Source organism: Pseudorca crassidens, chromosome 1, assembly GCF_039906515.1.
Source record: "Pseudorca crassidens isolate mPseCra1 chromosome 1, mPseCra1.hap1, whole genome shotgun sequence".
Classification (NCBI taxonomy): Eukaryota; Metazoa; Chordata; class Mammalia; order Artiodactyla; family Delphinidae; genus Pseudorca; species Pseudorca crassidens.
In genome coordinates, this window is record NC_090296.1 from 102,588,514 (window position 1) to 102,616,449 (window position 27,936).

At 35.7% G+C, this 27,936-nt stretch overlaps 1 protein-coding gene across 1 annotated transcript in view; it reads right to left on the bottom strand.

Annotated features, from left to right (window-relative positions):
* Positions 1 to 27,936, bottom strand: part of WDR72 (WD repeat domain 72) — a 192,111-nt gene that overhangs the window by 63,295 nt on the left and 100,880 nt on the right. Inside the window, exons 14-17 of the mRNA XM_067747546.1 lie at positions 26,012 to 26,829; positions 23,226 to 23,317; positions 19,123 to 19,202; positions 13,671 to 13,866 (exon numbers count right to left, since the gene is read on the bottom strand). Coding sequence (XP_067603647.1) covers positions 13,671 to 13,866; positions 19,123 to 19,202; positions 23,226 to 23,317; positions 26,012 to 26,829 — 1,186 coding nt within the window. The remainder of the gene's footprint in view (positions 1 to 13,670; positions 13,867 to 19,122; positions 19,203 to 23,225; positions 23,318 to 26,011; positions 26,830 to 27,936) is intronic.

The following is a 27,936-nucleotide window of genomic DNA, read 5'->3' on the forward strand; positions in this document are numbered from 1 at the left end:
GGCGTTCTCTGACAAAATATACAGAACAAGAAATGAAGTGAATTGTGTTTTAGAAATATCTTGCAAGCTTGTTTCCCCGAATACCTGACCACTAATTTTTAAAAATGGATCAAAACCCAGTTTAATTGAATATTTAATAGATGATTTAATGTTCAAGTTAAGATACATTTTAAATGCTAAATATAAAAATGATTTGTGTTTGCTTACTGGAAATATTTGTAATACATGTGAATATGTATAATAAACCAATATTTAAAGCAACTTTACCATGGAAGAAATGAAAACACTATCTTCAATTTATAAACATACTACATTCATCAAACTATATTTTTGACTAAGAGTTGGTTTTTATAATATGAATATCATAACGTGGATTGCCATTAACAGTAGAAATAGTTTAACTCATTTTTTTAAACGTGTAACATATTTTCCTTTAAAATGAGCCACTGGAAACATAAAAATGGCAACATCCTCCTAGGAATTTAGCTAGAGGGAAACACATCAATTTGAATAAATAAGTGAGCTTGCTCTTTTATAAATTCCATCCTGTACATGATGCCCCATGACTATGATTTACAGAAAAGAATCTGAGATTAGCAAATAAGAGCGTGCAATTTAGTCTAAGACCATTTTCCAACAAGTCATATCAACATAGCAAAGGTACTTAAGTCTTTCATGCCCTAGTTTTCCTTTCATTGAAATGGGCAAAGGCTTACTTTATTTGAAAATAATCCACTTATTTATTTTTTTTAGTTTCTGAAAATAATGGTAAAATAGATATTTTGGCAGTCCTGAAATGAACATTTCTGCACAGTACATTATGAATAGACTCTAGATAATTTGGAGAGCTTGAAACAGGAGAGACCTAAGAAAATTCTAAAAACTCCTTTGCATTCCTCAGCATTAGACACAGACACATTATGGTATCTGAGTACTACTAAATTCTCCCGACTTATTTGCTACAAAAAAAGACTGATTAAAACCTTTCATTTTCTTTCAGCATTATGAGAACCTCAGACAAGTTTTAGTGGATAACTTACTGATTCACACAGGTGAGTAGGCTATTCTATACTGCATTACAGGTATTTGTGCCATTACCTTCTGAAACTCTGTTTCATAGTACAGAGTCTGTCATATAAAAAATAAATGATACTGCCCAATCTCAGCAGTTTGAAAGAAACTAAATCAATGGCATAAGGGAAGCAGGTGATGTAATGACTCTAGACTTAAGTAGATGACTTGAAGAGATAGATCATGAAGTTTAACCTTTGAAATTATTCATTGGTTATTAATATAAACACATGAAAAAGCACATCTCAAAGTTACCTTGCTTTGCTAAAATTCTATACATTAAATCAAGTTGGTTTTTTTTTTTTTAAATGGTAAAGAGAAGTAATATATCCTATTCCTGGAAAATGTCTAATAGCAAAGACTTAATAAGCCTGGTCTTACTTAATGTTTCAGTAAAGGATGTTGATAGAAAAGGAGGTCAATAATGTCTACATAAATCCATACACAGAGAAACGAAAAATGGAATGAATGGTGAAACCCAAACTTGTCAATCTATGTTAAGTGATCCAAATGCATCCAAAACAACTGAGAAATCAGACCAAGTATTGTACAAATACGAGTTGGGAAAAATTTAAGAACTGACTCAGATGGATGCGAGATTGAGATAGTGACCAAATATAAAGAAAAAGAAATAACTTCAAATTAGCACCAAGAACCACAGCATCTCTGAAGGTGTTACTAACGTGACCTGGATTCTGATGGTCCTGAAGAACATTCAGTGTCATTTGGTCTAAAAGCAAGGAGACAGAATTTCTCTCCTCTATGTAATGTGAACATACTTTCTTTCTCTATGTGAGATAAAGCACTAATGTTCTGTCTAAATAACCTAATTTCGTGAAGAGGTGATAAAAATTTTAAGGAAAATAAGTATTGCTTTACAAATGAATACCAAACAGAGAGGTATTCTGACAAAATTTGGAAACAAGGATTCTTTGCAGCTCCTGCTCTATTCACTGTCTACTTTGCACTGGAAATGCCTCACTTCTCCTCTTAAAATAATTTGTAATGGCTCCCTTTATCTTTCAAGAAAAAGCCCATTGCCAGATCCTTTACATTCTAGGTCTCACCTTCTGGATCCAGACTGGAGCATCCTCATCTCCTATACCCTGCCCACACCAAATTTACCCCTATTTCCTGACTAGACCACATTGTATTCCTCTGTGTCTGTCTTCATGTTATTCCTTTTGCCTGAAATACCCTTTCTGCGTCAAGTTCTTTCCCACTGGTGTCAGTTGGGTCCTCCCAGAAGCAGATGTTAAGATGGCATTAGAAACACAAAACAAAACTGACTGTATGCCAGGCCCAGAGCCAGCGTTCGAGGACACAAAGATGAAAGTGAAAGGATAGAACAAGAAGTTCTTTTTTCTAATGGAGGAGACAGAACTGCAATCAGATGATTTACTACACATCCTTGGAAGTACTATGGCCAATGTAGAAACAACATGGGTGGAGTACAAAGGAAGGAGCAAACAATGCGGGGCTAAGGAAGGAACTTCTTGAGTTAGTTGGGGGTTCCTAATTCCGTCACCTCCCTGTGCATTTTCAAAAGGGGAGAAGGATAGAAACAAAGAAAAGCATCAGAATGTATAGAATCCCTTTCTGAAGGCTTTGGTTGTCAGCAGGGTTGGTACTGTCCCCTAGAGGAAGGCTTTGGAAACTGCTGAGACAAGGGACCTTTGGTTTCCTCAATGATTGTGGAGACACTCACTGGCATTCAGTGGGCAGGGACCAGAACTGCCAGATGTTCAGCAGTGTTCAGGACGGTCCTTCGCAATGAAAAAATTGTCCTGATATTTCACATGGTTTCCAAAATTTCCACTGGACGTTCCTGGAAGGGAAAGCCCTGCTTATAATTTCTTGAGTCCAGAACCTAACTTAATTTTACACACAGGGATCTTTCAAGGTTTTGATTATACCTCCAATTTTCTAGGAAGGACACTAACCTTGTATGTCAAAGAATGGCCACATTTCACTGATGTTGTCCAGAACCTTACCAAGAAAAATCCATCTGGACACCCATGTCACTGACAGCACCACCATGCGTGTGCAGGGACTGCATTGGCAGCTGTCATATTCTCAGCAGTGAAATGTTTCCTGGTCAGCATTTTATTCTTTCTTTTAGTACAGTTATGCCCAAGCTTTTACTTACTAACATATTTTTATTATAAATTTCTTACTCTTTGTTTTTTATCCTTTAAATTGTATAAAAATTATTTGTGTAGATAGGTTATATTACTTATGAACTTCATTTTAGAATTAGAAAGGGAACATTACAAAACATTAGCAATATTTCAGTCCATTTTAGGACTGAAAGAGTTGAGAAACACCAGGGCCCATGTTCATCTGCATCAGGTAAAAGGAAAAAAAAGGAACAACTCTTCTTTGAAACAGCTGTCTTCATTTCTTGTGGCTTGTTCTCCGGGGTTGCCTTGTTTTTTGCCTTCAAGCATCTGTCGGCATTAATTTTTCCTGATAGCTCTACAGACAGATAAATTGCCCCTGAACTAAATAAATAAATTTGAAGAAATGCTTCTGGATTAACATTTTAGAAGAAAGCCATCATCCCTATAATGATTTTTTCCATTCTCCTACCTACAGACGATTAACATATTATTTAGCATTTCTTCCATTTTGCCTTAGACCAGAGTTCTTTGATACATGTCTGTCACTGTCATTTATCATTCCTCCACTCACACAGGCAACAAACATTTAATGAGCACCCATCATGGGCCACGTGGTGCATTAGCTGCTAGGAGCACAAGATTAATAAGTTCCAACTTTTGCCCTCAAGGAGTTCAGAGAGGTGGGAAAGAAAGGCAAATAAATAAACAATTAGAGTGCTAGATGATATAGACTATTTAGAAGGATATACAAGAAATGTATAAAATGATGTAATAAAAAATTTGAGTACGTTACATTGAACTTTTGACATAGTGCTTAATAAGAGATGTTTTGAAGTTATTCAAATTGTTCCAAGGGTGAAAGTTGGGCAGATATATTGGCAAGTTAAAATGGAAAAATAACGGTCGCGCCAGCAAGGTGAATGAAATTCTGATGGAATGGGGTATTCCAACGACATGAGAACACATGGATATTTTTTCCATCAACCACCATTTCTCTAGCAATTGCCTTGCCATTTGCCAGACACTGTACTATCTGCTGAGAACACAAAGCTGACTAAATCCGTGCTTTTTCTCTCAAGGAATTTAGTTATATCAAAATTATTTCCAGAACTAGGAATGCATATCTATATTGGCTAATGGAATTGCATTAGATGGAGGAACTAATATCACACAAAGTGCCAGGCTCAGAAGTAGGAATGGAGTCAATAAGGAGGAGGCTGACTCAAGTGAGCCAGGCTGTAAGCAGAACCCCAGGTTAGCAGTGTTAAGGGCTGTTGGCTACAGGAGATCACGAGTGAGCCAGAAATCCAAAGAGAGGCAGATGAGTCAGAACCCAGGATGTGAATCCAAATACTGAGGAAATAGTGTTTGACACAGCAGCTCTTTAAACACTTCCCTGGAGAAGCGGTAGCTGAATGAAGAATAAGAAGATGAGTTTCAGGCAAGTCTCCGGGCTCTCTAAAAACATCAGATTGAAACCAAATCATGACAAAATGAGTAGTGAAGTGCCAAATAATCAACCATCAGGAAAGAAGTTTTCTGAATGGTTACAAGCTAGACTAATTCATGTGTCTATTTTTAATTTTTTTGTCAGCTTATGTGCATACACATGATCCTGGGATGATGATGTTTAGAAAACAGTTTTCATGTGTATATTCAAGACTATATCTGGCTGCTAAAGAAAAGCAATCAGCTGATTTTCCTTGTCTTTTTCTTTTACTAATTAGGAGTTGGCTGGATCTTTAGTACAAGCTACCCCGTGGTCCATCTATTCATCCATCCACTCAATAATCACTTATTACCAGCTACTAGGTGAAGGACCATCCCAGGTGATGGGAGGGAAAAAGATAAATAGACCCAACCCCGTCCTTGAGAGGTCAGTGTTGGGAAGCCAGTCTCAGTTTGGAGAACAATAGTGCAGAACACATTGATTGCAGCAACAGAATCTAGATCACTTTTCCTTTGTCAATAACTTTAAATGGGTATGCAGACAATAATCAATAAAGTTGGTGCCTGCACAACTGTTACCAAGGAACTATTTAACTCAATTCCTTGATGCTACCGTCTCTGCCCAGCTGGGCCAGGTTGGCATTCTGATTGCTCATGAGGAAAAAAGACGATGCAATACTCTAGTTCTTCGTATGCCAAGATGAAAGTCATCAATCTCAATCTCTGTGAAAGATGAAACTCTCTGGTAAAAAGAGCAGTGAGCTCTATCAGTCTTTCTAAGGCGATGCAATCTTTAAGATGATACAGAGAGGGCAGAGGCAGTGGAGGAGTTCAGAAGAATTTATATGGGGAAAAGGGAAATGATAAAATTTCTCCACCTATTTTACAAGAAGCTAAAAATAAGACAGAACATATATTAAACCCAAAGGCAACAGTGTTTTTTGAAAGGTATGTAGTGTACTCTAGGTGGTAAATTATTTGCTTGTCATATGTAAAATCATCATCATCTAACATGAATATCTTGCTTTTTAAGTCAGTTAAGCCTATTACATTGTTCAAATTAATCTATTAAAATGAAAATTTCACTTTCCTCCTCTCTTCCTCATATACTGCTAACCCTTCCCCTTTCTGACTGATATGTATATGCCGAATCTTTTTCATTTCTAACATTTACTGGTTGGCATTGCCAGTTCCCAGGCATAAAGCCTTTTACTTTTTAACACTAAGACTTATATTCATATAAATTTATATTCCAAACAAAAGTCTTAGTATTAAGTACATCTTTAGTGAAATAGCTTACGGTGTCTCATCCAAAGTTTAGTAGAAATTAGGTATTTGATATTTGCTGATTACTTGATTCAAGAGAGTATTTTCCTCCATTGCTCTGCCAAATATCTGGGGTTTTGCTGCCTTGTGATCCCCAACACGGGTTATACCTATCTCTGTAACTGTCATATAGGAGCCGCTTGGTAAATATTTGCTGAATTAAGAAATAATGAAGGAAAATAGTGATTACTTGGAAGGCAATGCCAGATAGTAATGAAGAACCCAGACTTTGATGTCAGACTGCCTGGGTTTGACTCTTGGTTCTGTTGTTTGTTGGTAATAAGACCTTGGGAAAGTTGCTTAACTTCTTTGTATCTGTTTTCTCATCAATAAAATGGGTATAACAATACTACCTATCCCCACAGAATTGTTGCCTGGATCAAATGATTTAAGGTATGTGAGGCACTTAGAACATATTCAGCCATATCCGTGTTAGCTGTTATTATCATCACTATCACTATCATTGTTATTCTGGAAGGCTGAGGGTTAGGAGAGAAAGGCGTTGGCACAATGAGATTCAAAGAGGACACAGATATTCTCCAGAGGAGTTAAGGACATATGGGTTTCTTTCTAATATTCAGGTTCCTCATTTATGCATGTATGGAACAGATAATTCTTGCGAGGAAGAAAAGGGATTACGTGGCTTTAGTGATCTTAGCAAACAGCTGACTTCTCCCACTCCAACTATTTTTGCTTGGCTAAATCACGTTCATCTCTCAAGTCTTGCATTAGGCAACTGTTCTTCTAAGAAACTTTCTTGACCTCAAAGTCTGGGTTAAGTACCTCTGTGATGCGCTCCTGCAGACTATTCCGTGGCTTCTGACACACTTATGGTTATCTTGATGCTAGTTTATGGTCTTCGACTGGGGATTTTCAATTAGTTCTCTGTGTACCACCAACTCTTGGATCAGTACACAGAGGCATAGAGGAGTGATGCATAAAGATGTATTCAAAGTTTTGGAGACAGCACAGTGTGCAATATACTATATCAAGTTACCAACCCTGCATACCCAAAAGCTTATCATATCTGCCTTCTGATTCCACCCAAGGCTGTGGTTGGGATACTTTCTTGCAGAAAATAGCAAGGAAGAATTTGATGCACGCATCACCAATATATGTATGTTTGTTTATAAACAATATACATGCTATTAGTATATCCACACTAAGTCCACTCTAAAATGTACACAAATAGAACTACCATACGACCCAGCAATCCCACTACTGGGCATATACCCTGAGAAAACCATAATTCAAAGAGTCATGTACCAAAATGTTCATTGCAGCTCTATTTACAATAGCCCGGAGATGGAAACAACCTAAGTGTCCATCATCGGATGAATGGATAAAGAAAATGTGGCACATATATACAATGGAATATTACTCAGCCATAAAAAAGAAACGAAATTGAGTTATTTGTAATGAGGTGGATGGACCTAGAGTCTGTCATACAGAGTGAAGTAAGTCAGAAAGAGAAAGACACATACCATATGCTAACACAAAAAATGGAATATAAGAAAAAAAATGTCATGAAGAACCTAGGGGTAAGACGGGAATAAAGACCCAGACCTACTAGAGAATGGACTTGAGGATATGGGGAGGGGGAAGTGTAAGCTGTGACAAAGTGAGAGAGTGGCACGGACATATATACACTACCAAACGTAAAATAGATAGCTGGTGGGAAGCAGCCGCATAGCACAGGGAGATCAGCTCGGTGCTTTGTGACCACCTGGACGGGTGGGATAGGGAGGGTGGGAGGGAGGGAGACGCAAGAGGGAAGAGATATGGGAACATATGTATATGTATAACTGATTCACTTTGTTATAAAGCGGAAACTAACACACCATTGTAAAGCAATTATACTCCAATAAAGATGTAAAAAAAATAATAATAAAAAATAAAACGTACACAAAAATTAAAATTTCAAAAGGAGGACATTAACACACACACACACACACATGACAATGCCATTTACATCTTATTTGCTTAAGCTTGCATTATTAGAATTATCTTCAATCTGTAGTTTCTTGGCAGGAAATTTTACTCATTTTCTGAGAGTTAGTTTAGTTAATACTAGAAAATAAAATCTGTAGGTCATCTAAGCAGGGACACTTGAAACTGAACATAGCAGAGTCAGCCTTCTCTGAAGTGAGTCTTCTACTCTCCTTCAGCATACCTGGAATGTCCTATGCGACACTACACTAACCGACGTAGGTTTCAAATCAGGATACCAGGGTCAATCTTTGTATCAAGGATATTTTTGTTTGAAAAAATGCAAGTATAGATTTTCATTATTTCACTCCTCCATATCCAATTCGTCAGCAAACACTGTCAGCTATACCTTCAAATGCATTCAGAATCTGATCACTTCTCATCTTCTCCATCCAAGCCACCATATTTGTTCCAGGTTGCCATCATCTGCATTAGCATTATATGGCCTCCCAACTGGTCTTCCAGCTTCTGTCCAGGGCCCTGAACTTCAGGCAATGAGATCCCATTAAAATATGTGCCCTTTGTCTGCTCAGCTATTTTCCCGTCTCACTCAGAGAGAAAGCCTAGGACCTCACTCTGATACACAAGGCATTCTATGACGATCCCTCATTACTTCTCTACTCCTTGCTCACTCGCCTTACACAGATCTTTCCTAAATGACTTCTGTGGCTATAAAGAAGAATGCATTGGCCTTCTCACTTAGCCTTAAGACAAAGGTGGAGGTGGAAGATGCATTTAGCATAACTAAAGATGGTCAAGAAAGAGTTTCCCTGTGAGGTAGTCAGACACTGTGTTTCAAAGCCTTTCTACAACTAGACAGATTTCCTTCTGAGAAATTCAGCAGGCAGATGAAGACTGTCCCAAGCCAGTCCTTCTACTGATGGCCACCAGGACCATAAAACTTTTCTATTGAATATATGTTTATTTACTACAAAATAATGGTTTTACTTAAAGAGGACATTTTCATTATTTAATTTTGCAGATAAAACTTTAAAAATTGTGCACATAATAAAGATTATTTGCAGTACCCATATCTGATGCATCATCTTCACAACCACACAGTTTAACGTGAATTTAAATTCAGCCAGTAATTCTAAGGTGACAGTTTTATCTACAAAGCCTCCATTTGTATTTCAAGCAATTCGTTTAATGGAACAATTTAGAATACTTGTTTAAACTGATCCAAATAACATTAAAAAAAAGTTAAAGGAAATAACTTTCAAATGCATTTTAATAATAGAAACCACTGCTGTTTTTTAAAGCAATGAATCTTAGCCTTAAATGTGAGTGTTAATTACACAATTTCTTATTAAAGAGATTCAAGGAAGATAGCAGTGCAATCGTTATAAAAATGTAAACTCAGATAAAATCCACCACTCTCCCATAAAATACTGATTCACAAATATTAAGACCTCAAATAAAATACACGCTGTGAAATGTAACAAGTGAAACACTGAAAAATAAGATACAAAATTATAAAGTTCAAACATATATTATGCTTCAGTTCTCACTTTACTGATTTGCACCTCATGTACAAACAGTTCAAGGAACCTGGTGATTTTCCTTATTAAAAGGGCTGAGATGGCAATGATTGAACACTCTGCATTTTCTTTGTTAATAGAAAGTATGATTTATGAGAAGGGAATAAAAATCTAAGAAAACCACTCGATAAATTATTCAATTTTCAGACCAAGCTGATTTAGAGCAAATTTCCTTCATGCTGCCAGTATGGGAAATGTAGCTTATTGGATAAGAACACAGTGTTTAAGAGAATATCTGGGCTCGTTTCCTTGTTTTTAGTAATTTTGTGACTGTAGACAAGGCACATACCTCCTGTAAGTCCAGTTTATTCATTTAAAAAATGGAATAATAATAGGAAGCGTGTCAGCACCAGTGGCTTTCAAGATAGCTAGTATGGTGATGAACTTTTTTTGAAATATTATTTATTTTTATGTATATGAGAAAGATACATAATTAGTATGTCAACCTGAACATAAACAGAGACTTATGTCAGGAAAAGCCTAGGTAGCACCATGGGAATCTCTCTTTCTCAGAGAGTAGTTCTTTTCAGTTGTACTTTGTGACTTCAATTCTATGAACATGGACATTTTTTTAAAAACTGTAAAATTGTTTACACAGACAACTCAAATATTGGAAACAGAGCCTTAGGGTTCATATGGATCATGTGAAAATAAAAGGAAAAAGTGAGCTAGCATTCCTAAATTACTTAGCCTAGTGTTAGAGCATATTAAGAATGTAATAACTTTTGTTGTTGTTAATATTATTTTTTCCTTATGACTATTATTGTCATATTACCATAATGCTAATAAACCAAACATAATCTACCCTGGCATAAAAGAAGTTTATGAGTGTCTGTACAAAAAAACAATCATCTATTACTTTCCAAATGATTTACAAATAAGATGTATCAAGAAATCAAGGAACCAAGAAAGAATAAAAGAAATTAGAAAAAAAAGATGGGGGAATGGGGAGCTCACAGAGGAAAAATGAACAAGGACCTGATAAAATCAAACAACATAAACCATTTATCCTAAGAATATTTGATAAAATGATGTATGTTTCAGTGACACTGGGGTTAAGTAAATCTCCCAATAACATTTGAAGAATAATCATCTCTGGTGAATAGCACATACACCATCTTCTTAACCTTTAAATCAGGACATTTGAAATAAATAAAATAGCTTTTTACTTATTTATTTTTAAAAATTCCATGAAGTAATGCAGTATATACCACTAATAAAGGTCTAAAACTTTTCTTATAATTTTACTTAGTTCCTCTGACTAGTTTAAAAAATAGTTTTTTCCAAAAGGGGAAAAAATGGCAATGTTAATATCCAATATAATATTGCTTGGAAATTTTCCTCTTCAATGCTTATCTGCTTCCTATTTAATTGCAATTGTAGTTAATATTTTCCTACAGGGAATATTTCCCAGGAAAATATATGCTCATTATTTTGTGAATATGTTATATTTATTTTAAATAAAATATTCTAAATTTCACCCACCAACATATAAAGTAGCTTTAATATTTTTGTGTTCCAATTCTTATCACAAGCTAACCCTAAATTTTCTTTTAACACTGGCAAAGGACCACTCAATAATGATCAAAAGATAATATTTATTAAGATCCAGATTTTTTAGTCATAGTAAGACTGAGTTCCATAGAGTTAATAATTCTTATATCCGAGAACTAACTGGGGACAGAACAGGACCCAATCTGGTGAAACTTCAAGTAATGGGTAAGTCATGTGATAGCAAAACTCATAAAAAGTTTCACCTTGATAGCCTACCATGAATTTCTCACCCAGAAATGAGGACTGTGGGCCAAGGGATAAGTTAGACACTAAAGTTTATGCAGCTCAATATCAAAAAAAAAACCAACCCAACCCAAAAATGGGCAGAAGACCTAAATAGACATTTCTCCAAAGAAGATATACAGATTGCCAACAAACACATGAAAGAATGCTCAACAGCATTAATCATTAGAGAAATGCAAATCAAAACTACAATGAGATATCACCTCACACCAGTCAGAATGGCCATCATCAAAATATCTAGAAACATTAAATGCTGGAGAGGATGTGGAGAAAAGGGAACACTCTTGCACTGTTGGTGGGAATGTAAATTGATGCAGACACTATGGAGAACAGTATGGAGGTTCCTTAAAAAACTACAAATAGAACTACCATACGACCCAGCAATCCCACTACTGGGCATATACCCTGAGAAAACCAGAATTCAAAAAGAGTCATGTACCAAAATGTTCATTGCAGCTCTATTTACAATAGCCAGGACATGGAAGCAACCTAAGTGTCCATCAACAGATGAATGGATAAAGAAGATGTGGCACATATATACAATGGAATATTACTCAGCCATAAAAAGAAATGAAATTGAGTTATTTGTAGTGAGGTGGATGGACCTAGAGTCTGTCATACAGAGTGAAGTAAGTCAGAAAGAGAAAAACAAATACCATATGCTAACACATGTATATGGAATCTAAAAAAAAAAATAAAATAAATTAAAAAAAGGTCATGAAGAACCTAGGGGCAAGATGGGAATAAAGACCCAGACCTACTAGAGAATGGACTTGAGGATACAGGGAGGGGGAAGGGTAAGCTGTGACAAAGTGAGAGAGTGGCACGGACATATATACACTACCAAATATAAAATAGATAGCTAGTGGGAAGCAGCCATATAGCACCGGGAGATCAGCTCCGTGTTTTGTGTCCACCTAGAGGGGTGAGATAGGGAGGGTGGGAGGGAGGTAGATGCAAGAGGGAAGAGATATGGGGACATATGTATATGTATAACTGATTCACTTTGTTATAAAGCAGAAAATAACACACCATTGTAAAGCAATTATACTCCAATAAAGATGCTAAAAATAAATAAATAAAGTTTATGGATAAGGCACAGAAATACCACCTAATGCGAGTTAACACATGATGAACACACTAGCTGTCTTTGGAGAGTTGGAAGAAACCTACTAAATGACACTACAGGTGCCTCTTCAAGTGAATCAAGAACACAAATATAGTCATTGAAAATTAATTTAAAAAGGAATTTTTCTACTTCTTGCTTGAAAGGTGTAATACAACTACAATTTTGTGATATGATCAAAAAGAAGTGTCTTAAAGTGGGTGAATTTGCCAGATAATTAAAGCTAATTTCTTGACAACAAGTAAACAAACGACTTGAAATTGCCATTGAGTTTTAACAAATTACTTATTGAATTTACCAGCCTTGCTGACTGTGTTGGCATTAGGAAATATTCTATTTTGATCTTTGCCCTTTACTGAAAAAGCCTTTTCCTGCTGCATATACTCTCTCACTACATAATGCTCTCTAGTCAGTAATCTTATAAAAATAATAAGAAATAAATATAATGCATTTTTAAGAATGACACCTGTTTTAAGAGTTAACATTTTAAATATAGCAACATTTCTCTGAGTCCCAAATAAAAATCTCTTTCAACCTGAAACATGTCAATTTGTAACATGTTTTCCTGACAAATATATATATTTAATTGTATTATAAATTCATTTGTTCATCAAAACCTTACTAATGAAGTTGAAAATCAAATTTTTGCTTAATGATTTTTTACTGTTTTTTAATTTTCATTTTTAAGTCACAACTAACAGGCTGAAAAATCAGATGACATTTTACAGCAGAAATTTTGATTCAGTTGCTAGTCAAAACCATAAACACTATGATTATAAAGTTACAATGATAAAATTTGTTATAGAAAGAATCAAGTGGTCCAACTGTAAAACAGTGCAATTTTAGTTTGTAGTACATTTCTTACTCCCAGAAAAGAAGAAAAAAATGGCACATGGCTATTACCATGGTATCAAATGAAAACAAATTTAGGACCCATTATTATCAGGGTATCCTTATAATGTATGTCCCATTAAGCTATTACTGTTAGTTCTGTTTTCATTTTTACTGACTTAACTTTAAAACAGTTTAATAAATAACATAAATTTTGTTCTGTAAAGAATTTATTACTTATAATAGAATTTAGAATTAGAAACTTGACATATGAGGAAACTGATAGCAGAAAAGGTCAGAAACAGGGCACTTGGCTTCGTTTTTGCAGAAATGATACATTCTGAACTCATTCTCAAAATGTTCTGAGTAGTAGAAAAAGTTCTGATGAAAGAGCATACCAATAAATTTTGCACTTACTTTGCAGAGGCAAAGTGTCTGTAATACACTGTAATTCTGGCTCCTTGGCCCATTCAGTCTTTGGCAGGATCTGTGTCATCTCATAGTCACCATTCTCTGCCACCGACACTGGTTCACTGTCGACTGGAGTCTTTCTTAAGGTTTTCATGTGCTGTTGAACTTCCGCCAAAAGAACAGCTTGTATTGCTTCAGTTACCTGTAAAGTTTTTTTCTTTTTTTAATGAATTATTTTTAGTGTTATCATAAATGCTTGGAGTCTTATATAAAACCCAAAGTCTAGAATTTTGATTTGAATAAGTCTCACATAAATTGGAATGCTCCATTCCACGAAAATTACCATCTGAAACAATTGAAATGCAGTTACTGAAAATTGGCACCCAAATCATCATACTGTTCTTTTAAAAAAACCTCAAGAGAATGTAAAAGGAAAGTTTAAAGGGAGTTCTCAATTCTTTCTCATAAAATATTTTCATTTATACCAGAAGATAAAGAAACTTTTAATATATCACATTGTTCTGAAAGACAGGTTTAGTACCTCAATGTCTAGCTCTAAAACACGATTTAGCTAAAAACCCTTGATTTAAACTAGGTTGAATACAGAAAGTTAAAGACAAGACTTTAATAGTAAATCTCACTAAACTGTGTGTATGTGTATATGGTTTTACATGGCTTAAAATACTGCAAAGCCTGCCTTCTGATTATTGTACCTACCCAGTCAAGGACCTGTGGTTGAGGGAAGGGGAAGGGAGATATTTAGCACAGGGCATCTAATCCAATATGTTTTTAAAAATGAAGAACCTGGGATGTGACATCCCAAGTTCCACACAGACATGGTGGACAGGCCTTCTAACCCCTGATTCTATGTCCTTAGTAGTATATGTCCTCCCAAGGTTCTATACTCTTACATCTCAGTAAAAAGCCAGTGACAGTACCTTAGCCCCTTCCTGGTAAGAGATGAGGTAAGGTCCAGGAGTTAGGTAGAGTTCAAGGAAAGCCAAGACCTGAACTGGTGAGAGAAAAGGAAGGGCACTGCTGATCTAGATGAACTTGGGACACCTTTCCAATATCCTCCCCTGGCTGATAGTTAAACCTTTAACATAGCCATGTCCCAATGCCTACTCTTTTCCCTTCAAAAGCCTATCCTCTGTCAAGATGACTCATGTTCCATAATTGCCATCGTCCCCTCTGCCTTATTCCCAGTCTACCCATAGGATGCCTAGAGCTAGGGCTTTGGGACAACACCACTGAAACTGGTGATCAAGAGATGCTAATGCCCAAAACAGAGTAGGTATTCATTTAAATATGTATTTAGTCCCTTTTATGTGTCCTGGTAGCATGTGAGACCTTTAGGTTCCAGGGACACTTGAGAGTTTTTGCTGATGGCAGATGCTAGGTGAACTACAGGAGTAGAAGGAACTGGGTTCTAAACTCTATTCTAGAGTTTTAAATATAGGGAGTTTCCTGAAAGTATCAGAGGAGCTGCCTGATCACTGATCATCCCCCTATTCTTGTCCAGTCAGATGCTTGGTTGGGTCATGAAAAAAGGCTAATGAATGATATGATTTTACTATTGCTTACCAAATCTATTAACACTGTAGTACTGCCTGTCACAATACAGGTACATAATGCTTACATCATGTGAGGAGATACTCAACACTGTGAAAGCTGTTGCATGCCATGAACACAACATAGAATTCTACACATTATGATACTGATGAGTCATGCTTATTAATATCTACCACATGCTGAGATACATTGTATATTAACTATTAGCTATGATATCTATTAACATATACTATTCTATATCACAATAAGTGAATCATGCTTATCATGTAGATATTATGATGGGATAACCTGTATTAATTATTCATGGACAATTTTACAACACCGAATTTATGTCATTTTAATTTTGCCACACATTTATTTGATAGCACTGCTTCCAAGACATGAATGGTGTGGTAAACAGAGCTCTCAATCTGACATGAGAAGGTCCAAGTTCCTGATTTGACTATGACAGTTACTACAAATGTAACTTTTGACAAGTCACGTACTTCTCTGGGACTTCATGTCCATACTTATAAAACAGTCTGTGATGCTGAGAGAGGCTAGGATGAGAGCTTTCAATCACAGAAAGCTGTATGGAACTTGCTTCTGTTCATACCTATAAAAATCAGGAAGATATTAGAGGAAATCCTCAGAACTGTAGTACATCCAGACTATGGTCTATCCCTCAGAATGGGCAGTTTGGCCATATGCTCCCATGGGATTATGGATGCCCTCTCACAACTGTGATTTAGAAAGTCCTCTTTCCACTAGATATAATATTCTATAACAACTTGGATCAATATTCTTTCTTAAAAAAATACAGGGATTTATGCAGCTTCAATTAACATTTCTAATTATTAGATTTATATATCATGACCATATCAGTTTTTACCTGTTAAATTTTGAAACTTTTGACATATTTGTCACTACAAATGCATATTGCAGGAATAATCAATATGAGTATCATTAAAAAGCAAGATGAAGCAGAAACAGCAGAATGAAACATATTAACCACAATGAGCAGGTTACCCAGAGCCACAAAACTTAAAAGTGAATACAGAATGGCACATACCCAATTGGAGACAAACTCAAAATATACGCTTTGTGTTCAGTGTGAAGTCAATACACAGAGAAATGGTACAACTTATATAAGCATATAATAATGTTCCAGTATCTGGTATACAGTGAGCCCTAAAACCAGGCTAATGGAATTGAAATAGATATTGTATACTTTAAAAATATACACTATGGAAAGTAAAATTTAATGATAGTTTCTGACTGTCAGTACTTAAGTGTCTCTAGCATATAAACAGAGTAGATGAATTTTGTAGATAGGTAGTAGGCATAGAGTTTTTCCCAACAAAATATAAAATCTGTAGACATTATTTTATATAACTTTGTGATGTTAATACTGAGCTGAAATTGAAAGCACTATGGCTATAAAGCTGTCTTCCAAATGCATATACAGTTTTCCTGAAAAGACGGATATGCAAAGCATTACACGCTTATGAAGGAATGTGCAGATTTAAAATAATGTTTAAAAATCCATTGTTTGGGGAAAGAGAGCCACATCTGGGCCATATACTTTTTACTAGAAGTATTACTATGCCGTAGCAAGCTAAAAATGTTAATGGTTTTCTACCAACACCTTGAAACAGCAAAGTATTGTAAAATAGCACAGAGTATTATAAAGACTCTTAAGGGCCCCTGTGGCCTGCTTGTGGTTTCAGTGTCCAGATTTTCTGGTATAGAAGCATTTTCCCAACACTCAGGCTCACATGAGCCTTTCATGTCTTGCATCATCTCCTGGAATAGCAATACTTCTCTCAGGAGGCCTGGATGTCATGATTTCACCCACTAGTGTCAGATTATAAAATCCAAAGAATGTTAGTGCTGCTTCAGAGACATTCAAGTTAGCAACCCCAAAACCTGCTGTTGCTTCTCCAGCATTTACTTCTATGTTGTGTATATTTCATGTGTGAGAAACAAAAAACAATCTCCAGACAAACTCATTCATCTGCGAAATTAACTCATCCTTACCCATTCCCTTAAAGGTACGCCCCCTTCAATTTCCGAAGTAGGATTATGCTCTTTTTTACAAAACCATCCCATTACCACCTAGTGTTCCTAAAATACATTAAAAAGCAGATTCAAATTAACATGATTTGACTAACTGCTTAAATGAACAGCTTTATAAGGAATTTGAGGATTGGTTAATGAAACATTTATATGGATACTTGCAAGAGCCTCTGTTTTTCCTGAGGGCCCCAGGAATTCTCATTCTCACTTTACACATGAGTAAAATAAATAATCAACAAGTTAAACCTATCTTCCAGAGTCATTCATCAGGTTAGTGGCAGAAATGAGAGGAGAATTTTGAAGCTTAAACTTCATACAGAGTGAGTAATAAATGCTCTAGTAATATTTGTCCTGCTACCAGCATTTTACACAAGGTCATAGAATCATAGAACCTTAAGTTCCATTTGTCCAAACATATCCAAACCACATTAAAATTTATTTTAAGGTCAAACGAACAACTACAAAAGATCTTTAATTAGAGAAGCTCAGGATAACTGTTTGATTGAATTCTTTTTTCCTTAAGAATTGTTTTCCCTGTTGAGAAATTCTTTGGCTACTGGGGGAAAAAAAATCCCACCTTTGATAGAGACTCTTTTAGGGTGACTGTAAATATGCTGGTAAAGTCAACATATACTAATATTTATTTGATTATCACAGATGCTTTTTGCAGAGCCATTCAGTCATTCATTAAATATATATTGACTGGCTACTGTCACTGGTGAAAGGGGTGAGTGAGACAGGCAAAGTCCCGGCTCTCAGCAAGCTTCTGTTACAGTGAAAAGACAGAAGATAAGCAAGCAAAAAAAGAAAATGGTATAATCTCCACTGAAAGCAAACACAACAAAGAAAATAAAACTGGATAATGTGATGGTAACTGGAGCATGGGGCAGCAAGGTATGGTGACAATATTAGATGGAGTGATCAGGGAAGACTTCTCTGAGGAGTTGGCTTTTGAGCAAATACCCAAATGATGAATGGAAAAAATGAGAATTCCAGCCTGAGAGAATAGTAAGGTCCTGAGGTGGAAATGAGCTTTGTATGTTCTGGAAATTATAAGCAGATCAACGTGGCTAGTGAGAATGGGGGAGAATGATGAAGAAAGAGGTTAGGCGAGGGGCAAATCATGTAGGCCATGGCTTTAATAACCATCCCAACTGTGTTTATTTGGTTTTATGGTGTCAGCCCCCATAATTTGTTCTGAGTTGACTTTCTTTGTTTTCCTGTAACCAAAATTAACCATTTGTAATTGGAATTATTGCTATTCTTGTCTTGCAAATTTGACATTTATTAAGCCCATGAAGAATAAAGTTCCAATAAATATTCATCTAATCAATGCACAGATATTTATTGTACAATGTTCAAAGCTATCCACAAAAAAATCCTTAAAAGAAGAAGAAAGACTTAAATTGGACATTGAGGAAACCAACTCTCTATATCAGCTCACAGATGATAGAAAAATTATTTCTAATTATACCTACCAAATTCGCAAGCCTAGGGACTTTTATATCCAATTTTGAAATCAAATAGTAGACATTTCTGCCACCAACTGAAACCTCAGTGGGCAATAAGTTACCTGTAACAACATAAACATCCCTTCCTCAGCCCTGTCTATTCATGCCTCTTAACTTGGTTCATCCTTGCATGTTATTTTCCACTTTTCCCTCATTATTAGTCTCTGCGTTAGTCCTATTAAATGAAATACCCTGGAAGAAAATATGTGAGGACAAGAGTACCTACTCACGTATACTCTCAGGTAAAGGGGAGTATGAATGAACCACAGCAGCAAGGAACTCTTCCAATAACTTCAAGAACATGAACCATATCATACCTGGACAGACTGGTCTTTCCAACAGGAAATTAGCTTCAAAAGTGAAACGTCAGCTTCAGGTAGATGGGATTCACTCTTACCTAGAAATATATAGAACACATTTATATCTTCAGAGTATTACACATGGATGCAGCCCAATGATCTTCAACCCTGGCTGCACATTAGAATCACCTAGGGAGCCTTTTTTTTTTCCCCACAAACACCGATGCCCAGGTTCAATCTTCCAGTGATTCTGGTTTAATAGGTCCCTGGGTGAGGGTGGAGCAGGCATTAATACTTTTTAAAAGTATCTCAGATGATTTTCATATATAGCCAGAGTCAAGAAACATTAATTAACTTATATATATATATTTCTAACAATTATACTAATACACATTCACATCAAATCAAATTCATCTTTATACCTTAAACCCATTTCAGTACCTTTTTGCCAACAAAATACAATGACCAACATTCCCCCCAAAACAGATCACTGAATTTTACAATGCCTTCCTCATACAAATAATCCCTGAAATTCTACCTTGCCATGAAGCAGTATCTATCACACAGAAAATCCTATAAAAGACTTGCTTTGATTCATCCTTACCGAGCTATACTACTCTGATCAATAGGTATAGCACTTATGTTTTAATTTGACTCATTTTGTTATGTATTGTTTCTTTTTAAGTTTGCCCTTTTAAATGTCCTTTCTATCTATTTGCCCTAATGTTCAGTGTGAAATTTTAAGAGTGAGCTATGGCTTGGTTTATTTAAATTGATCCATAGAGTGTCCGACAGTTCCCTACACAAAAAAGCACTTAATAAGTGCCCTTTCATTAATTGAAAATGAACATATTATCATCCAAATGAAAAAATCAATGAATTAAGGCTTTCTGATGGCTAAAGTATATTATCTAGGTGCCAGATCCAGGAGCGAGATAAGGAAGAGTGATGCAGGCTTGCACTGGAGGGAAAATTGCTATAATTGTCTATTTAAATTAATGTTTGAAATCCTGGATCAACTATTTAAATTAGTATTAGTCCAAGACGCTTTTCATTGAATTACCATTTTATATATTAATAGATATGTGTGTGTGTGTGTGTGTATATATCTCACATTAGTGGTGAAGGGAAATGTAATAGAAGGTATTGATATAATGTAAACTGACAATATGAAAGAAATATATAAGAAACTTCTGCTCACTAATATCATCATTTTCTCCTGATGGAACCTATGATGTGAATTTGAAATGCCCAAGAACAGTACATAAAAGATGTGATATGATACAACACTATGAGTTTGAAGTCGTATTTTCCATTTCTTCATGAGCACAGCAGGTAACAGAGCATTTTCTTTTGATCGCTTTCCTTTCTCCCTCTCTCACTTTGTTGACCTTGTGATTCCACCATCAAAGCTAAGTATCGGTCGCAACCGTAACTACCTACTGGCATCATGGGGTACTTCACAGCACACTTTAATGTGATGTTAAAATTTTAATATGAGATGGAAATGAGAGCCAACTTTTCTGGGCAATAACAGTGAGTTAAAGAATTAATTATAACTTCAGGGGGAAAGATAAAAAGAAAACATCCCAGGCTTCCTCAGGCTTGGACTTTATAGAATTAATAGCATGAAGTGAATCCCTCCTTTCCCTTCACCTCCCATCTGGCGACTATAAAGCATAAAACTATGTTTCCTTAGTACCTAACTGAATTTTAAATGCTATAAATGCCACCTCTCAACATCAGGGAGATTGTTCAGTAATAACACTAGTTGCTCAGGCTGCTTTGGTTGGGAAGTCATAGGAAAAGTTGGGGCCTCCTTGGCTCTGGTTAGCAAATCCCTAAGTCTCTGCAGAAACTACTTATACTGCACCTTAAATTCTAGTCTCTTTCCCAGTGTTATAAAAAAATGAAAATTAGAGCAAATAACCCTAAAAAGGGCTACTATCTAAGGAGAAGGCTGGCAATCCAGACTGGATCATATAGAGGAATCATGACTTGTAATCATAAATATGAGAAGTGGCCTGACATAGTGGAAAGAACAGGAGTATGGAATTAGACAGAGTTGGACTGGAATCCTAGCCCTTCAGCTTGTCGGCTGGTTGACTATGAGTGAATCAGCTAACTTCTCTGAGTCCCAATTTTCTCAAGGGTAAAACAGAGATAGATCCTCCTACTGTGCACTGCTGTTTATATATTATTTGAGGTAATATGTAATGTAAAGTCATTGGCATAATTCTTTGGACATACTAGGGGCTTAATAATTGGAAGCTATTAATAAACTCTCACTTTAAAATATCCCAAATGAATATTCTTTTCAGTAGCCCTGAGAGGGCCACTGTGCAGTGTTGTTCAGGTCATACCAATGTATTGATCACATACTGCACAACTTTGGAAGCAAAATGCACATCAATTCTGGAATCTTATTCCCATTTTACAAATGCAGTAAATTCAGCTTTTAAAGGAGTAAAAGATACACCCAAAGTTAAGTAGTAAGTGGCAGAACTTGATCTTGAACCTTAGTGGTTTATCTCCAAAACCATTGTTCTATTTTCTATTCATCCATTAATCCAAAAGTACTTGCTTAATTCCTTGCAGGCATTGTTCTAGGAACTGGGGACACAGCAGTGAATAAAACTGTCATAAAAAACAATAACCTAGGGAGGGTGGGAGGGAGAGAGACGCAAGAGGGATGAGTACGGGAACATATGTATATGTATAACTGATTCACTTTGTTATAAAGCAGAAACTAACACACCATTGTAAAGCAATTATACTCCAATAAAGATGTAAAAAAAAAAACAACAAAAAAACCCAATAACGTCCCTGGAGCTTACATTTGAGTAGCAGGAAGTAGATGGCAAATGGAAAAATGCTATACAGCACGTCAGATAGTGAAAAGGATTATGATAAAATAGGGAAAGGGGTAGGGTATGCGGGGGAGAAGGGAGGGCACCTTCACTTATAAGATGGTATTGGAGGAGGAATTGAAGGATGGAGGATGGAGGTGGGGAGCAGCAGGTTGACTTCTGTGGAATCTGGAGAAAGGGCATTCTAGACAGAGGGAACAATCAGTGCAAAGACCCTAAACCCTGCCTGTCATGTGTGGGTAAGAGTTAAAAAGCCCAGCAAAGCTGGAAGGAGTGAAGCAGGGGATGAGTACAAAGAGATGAGGTCAGATGGGGGGGGGTGTCTGATGACGTAAGTAGAGCAGCCAGGTTATACAGGGCCTTGTGAGCTATCCTAAGAACTGTAGCTTTTATTCAGAGTGAAACATAAGCCACTGAAAGGTTTTAAGCAGTAGCATGAGGTTCTGACTTAGTTTCAAATAGATGACTCTGGATGTTTGGTTGGGAATAGAGTGTAGGAACCAAGAATAGGAGCAGAGGGTAGTTAGGAGGCTTCTGTATCCAGGCAAGAGGGGATGAAGGCTCACACCAGGGGGCTGGCCATGTAGGTGGAGAGAAGCAGTCAGAATCTGGGATATATTCTGGAGGTAGAACCAACATGATTACTAAAACATTGGATGTGGGGTACAAGAAAAAAGGGGAAAGTCAATATGACATTAAAGTTCTTGGCCTAAATAACTGTAAAGATGGGACTGCCATTTAATGAGATGTCAAAAATTTGGAGAAGCAGGTTTTAGAGATGAATTAGCCATTTGGCATCAAAAGAAAATCTAAACACCAAGACTGTTACTCAGAAGAATTCAAGGACCATTATATAATCTTCTGAAATAACTGTAAAACTCTCTAATATAATAATTACTTATTTGGTAATAAAGATATTGATACAGTAAATTCCCCATAAATCACATATGACCTTAATTTAATATTCAAATGTGTCCTTTGCTGAAAAGTTTCATACTTTTAGGTATTTCAAAGATCATTTGATGAAATCTATCATATTACATGTCTTATAAGATATTTACTTTAATAACAAAATTTCATGTATATTTCAAATATAGACAGAATACAAAACTATAACCATGTAAAATACAGACTGAATCAAACAATAAACATGCACACTTCTTATTCTAAACTGTAGGGTGCTATCCAGTTATAGCACTTTCATTTCATAGAAGAAAAAAAATTATTAGACTATATCTGTAACTCCTTTACCATTTTGTAAATAACCGTAGAAGCTTGAAATATTTAAAATATCATTCCCAGGACTTTTCATCTTCTTATGCACAGACTCCATTGTGAAAGAACTGTTGAAATAAGATTCAAAGGATATTATTAAAGATGTATAAAAAACATTTTGAGAAATAAATTGACGATATGACTGCATGACCACTTTAACAAATTTGGGAATTGAACACATTATTTTTAGCAATATCTTTGACATTATTCTCTTTGGTGAATCTTTTTTCCCCACTTTAACTTACCTAAAACCCTAACCCCAAGTGAATTGTGAATCTTAGTTTACCAGAATTATCTTGTGATCCACTTTTACTGGAGGGGCCTTGCGACTTTAGGTCATGTGATTTGTGGCTAATGTAATAAATTTTTGAATCCTAATATGTTCATAGCTGCCAAAAAATTATCCCCAGGTACCATCAGGACTTGATGAAGACAGGCTTTATCCTAGTCCAGTGATTCAATGAGAGGACATTCAGATACTATCCAGGGATATTCTCATAGGCAGATAGCTCTTTCCTTAAAATTCAGTTTCGTCACACACTCTGTTGTTAAGCATAAAAAGATTTCTCCACCTTTACAACCACAGTGAAATGTTAGCAAAATGGCCAAATTTATTGGAAGGATTTGGAGTGACAAATCCAATACACATTGTTTTGATTTCCCTAAATATAACATGCAGTCTCCAATAGCAGATCAAATCTGAAATGGCTTATTTAGGGAAGCAGTCTCTAATCCTGACACTGCCATTCAATAATTTGTTTTAATGCAGAATTTTGTAAAGATTAACTAAAGTGTGGCAATGATTTTAAGGCCAGTTAATGGAAAGCATGCTGAAAGCCCTGAATCTCCCCTAAAGGGCACCAGATATATCCTTCCCATCCTGTATTCAGTATCTGGAACAAACTTAGAATGAAAACCTCTGGCGACAATAACTGAGTCCGTCATCTGCTCTGTGGGATCATGATTAGGCTAACAAATATAAGTTGTTTTTAAGAATTTGAAAAAATCTTGATGATCACCTATTCTATTCATCTCATTTTGTAACTGAGGAAAGCAAGGCCCAGAGGGGCTAAGTGACTAGTCCAAAGCCACATGACTAGTTTAACAACAAAACCAGGGTTCATTCTCAGGTTTTCAGGCTTGGCTGACTACAATTTTTTTTATCATACTTTAGGTGTTATTTAATTTTCTTAGTAATAGAAAGAAAAGTGCCTAACTGAAATTAAAATACATATATATTATATATATAAATTATAAATATGAAGTTATATATTATATAAGTGTATATATATATATATATATATATATAGTAATGAACAGAAGAAAAGAAAATAGAGGAAAATTAAGTATATGAATAATGAAATTCACAGTCTCTGTTTTCTCATTATTAGGGCCACCAAACAGAAAATGGAAAATCCTATAGCATAGAAGCATTATAATGATAGGGAGCTTAACACTGAATCTACATAATCCATAAGGATTTGCTACCAGACTGTAGGTTCACTGAAGGCAGGAACTCTATTATCTAGTACCTGACACAGATATTTGTTGAACTGAGCTCTTACCAAAGAATAGAAATGTCAAGGACTATTTACCACCATGTACTGAGCAGTTCAAACGGCACATCTTCTATAAAGGCTTTCTGATGGTTTCATCTCACACTAATTATTCTCTTTACTCTGACCACCTATAATACTTACCTATACTACAAATATTTCTCCTTGTTCCTTCAGTGTTTTCTACTTATTTCATGTGCATTATCTTCATCATTTCAATTAGTTCCTACCCAAATGAGAAATTTATTTATATTTCTTCTATGAGCTAGTGCTAAAGACATATTCAGTAAGCACTTGATGAATTGAATCCAATCTTCTAACATCAGACTATGAAAAAGTATATTGAATTTTAGCAGTGGGAGAAGGTAAACACAGAGTCAAGGTTAGCAATCAGGCTCTGGAGTTATACTGATGCCCAGCCTTGAATCAGCTTGTAAGGCTCTGAATTAATATTGGGGTTGATACTTTCTCTCCATAAGCCTCAATATCCTCATCTATACAATAAACAAAATAATGGTACCTAAACCCCAGCTTTGCTGTGCACATGAAGTGAAATCATGTATGTAAAGGGCTTACATGGTGACTAGTAGATATTAAACACTCAAAAAACAATGCCTGTTATTACTAAACTGTACTTTCTATAAGTGAATTAATGATAACCTCTTCTATTTTAATATGCCGAAGTATGAATTAAACAGTGGGATTTGAGGTATGAAATTTTCAAATTTTTCCTTTCCTAATGATATATGAAGTATATCATCATAGGCATTTATTTAAATGTTTTTTGTTCATACTTAATTCACAACAAGTATAATGGATTTCAAGGTGTGTGTGAATCTATCTACCTATCTGTCTATCTATTGAATCATTCAGCATCCAGTACTGTGAATTTCCTGGCACATATTATGAGAGCAATGGATATTTGTTGGATGAATAAATCTTAAAACATATAGATGTATTGCCCAAAGTCGTCTCCAATCTCAAAGAATTAAAAGGAAGATTTTCTTAAAATTGTTTTAAGCTAAAGGAGATGTTGCATATTTACTCTTCATCTAGAGGAAGGAAGGAAGGTAGGAAGGAAAGAAGGAAGGAAGGAGAGGAGGGAGGGAGGGGGGAGGAGGGAGGCTAGAGAGCTAAATATAACAAATAATGATAATTTTTTAATGTCGTAAATAAGAATAGTCAAAATCTCTAAGCATGTCTTACCTGTCAATTCCACATGCCAGTTCTAAAGGCATGTTAACTAACTTATTAACTAAAAATAGTTTGCTCAATAAGTAAAAGATAGTGTTTGGCTCTTGCAAAGAATCAGAATTATTTTCCAGTCTTCTTGGCATCCCAGCCTGATTTGGAAGAGTGGAAGTGTATTTATTTGACAAGTCCAAAACTTTTCTGGAAAACAAATTTACTTTTGAATAGTCTTTTTTCATTTCAGCATTGCATAAATCCCAACCTGGCAGCATCAATGAGAAGTGATCTTCATTTGAAGCAAGTCCTAAAGAAACGGGACCCTGAAGTTTTAAAATATTGAGATGCTTAATGCAAAGATTGTCTAATTCTTTATCCACTCCCCATGGCAAAAGGCAAGATAGGAGCAATTTAGCTGTGTCTATTGGGAGGTTGGCATTGACTTTTCTAGATTGCTTAGGGTGCATCTTTTTGGAGCTCTTTATTTTCTTCTGCCTTTTAATGCCATCATTTTCTTCTGATAACTTCATGGTATTTTCTCCTTGGGCTGGGCTTTCACTAACAGGCTTGGCTTGTGCCTCCACTGAGAGAGGACCACAGGCAGTTTTATTTCTTTTCAGTGTCAGTGTTTTCTTCTCTACTGTGCTTTTGGCTCTTCTCAGGATCTCACTGCCATAGAATGAATTGGAAGGGTCAACGTCACAGATTGGAGTTGGCAGCAAAAGTTCAACAAGGTTTTCCAGATCAAATAGAAGGATATGAAAACCAATGTTACTCCATTTTGTCTTCACAGGCAAGACATTAAAAGGTCCTGAGAAACACTTGGCATCAGCGACCTAAGGGAGATTTTAAAAATTTATGTGTCAAAGTTCTTATTTTTAAGTGATTTTATTAAAAGTTCCATGATATTAAAATGGCATAAAAAGAAATTAAGTAGCAACACAACCCAAGGCATTTTAATTTTTTGCCTTAGCTATAAAAATTCCCTTCTAAATTCAACATTCTATATTCTAATTTTTTTGAAAAACTTTTCCTTTCTAAAACTTTCATTTTTTCCTCTAAAAAATATGAATTAGGCCTATAGAGTAAGATGGCATCAGATTAACTTTCTTCCAGATACACTTTCATATCTTCTTATCAGTATAGCCATGAAAACATACAATAGGGGAAAAGTGGGTATGAAAATTGAGAAGAGCAGTTAGAGCACCTGCAGTAATTTAAGAAGTCTTTTAACAAAAATGGTCTCTCGAAATTTGTTTAAAATTTTTAATAATTGGAAGTAACCTAAATGTGAACAAGTATCAAATTGCTTTTTTTTTTATTTTAAAGGCTCGCCTTGTGGACTTGCATTTGTTCTTTCTCTAAGATGATTTTGCCCTAGATACTGGCATGGTGGGCTCCCACAATTCAGTTATGTTCCTGTTCATTTAGGGTGCCTTACTTGAGTACCATATACTCTCATGCCAACCTATTACTCTCTGTCTTATTCCTTGCTTTTTTTTCTTCATAGTACTAATTATTACCTTATATTATATGAAATATTTATTTGTTTACTGTATATCTTCCCCAGTATCACTCAAACTCCACCCCTGGTGTTTTGTGCATCCCTTTGTTCCCAATGCCTATAAAATAATGCTACTATACAGTATTATTATTACTATACAGTATTATAAATATTTGTCGAATGAACAATTAGTATATATATACAATGGAATATCATCCAAATATATTTAAATGATGGTGTACGACTGTATTTTTTGGGGAAAATGTGTTCTATTAGGCCAGAAAAAATCCTTTTTGTAAAACTATGGGACTTCTCTGGTGGCACAGTGGTTAAGAATCCGCCTGCTGGGCTTCCCTGGTGGCGCAGTGGTTGAGAGTCCGCCTGCCGATGCAGGGGACGTGGGTTCGTGCCCCGGTCCGGGAAGATCCCACATGCCGCG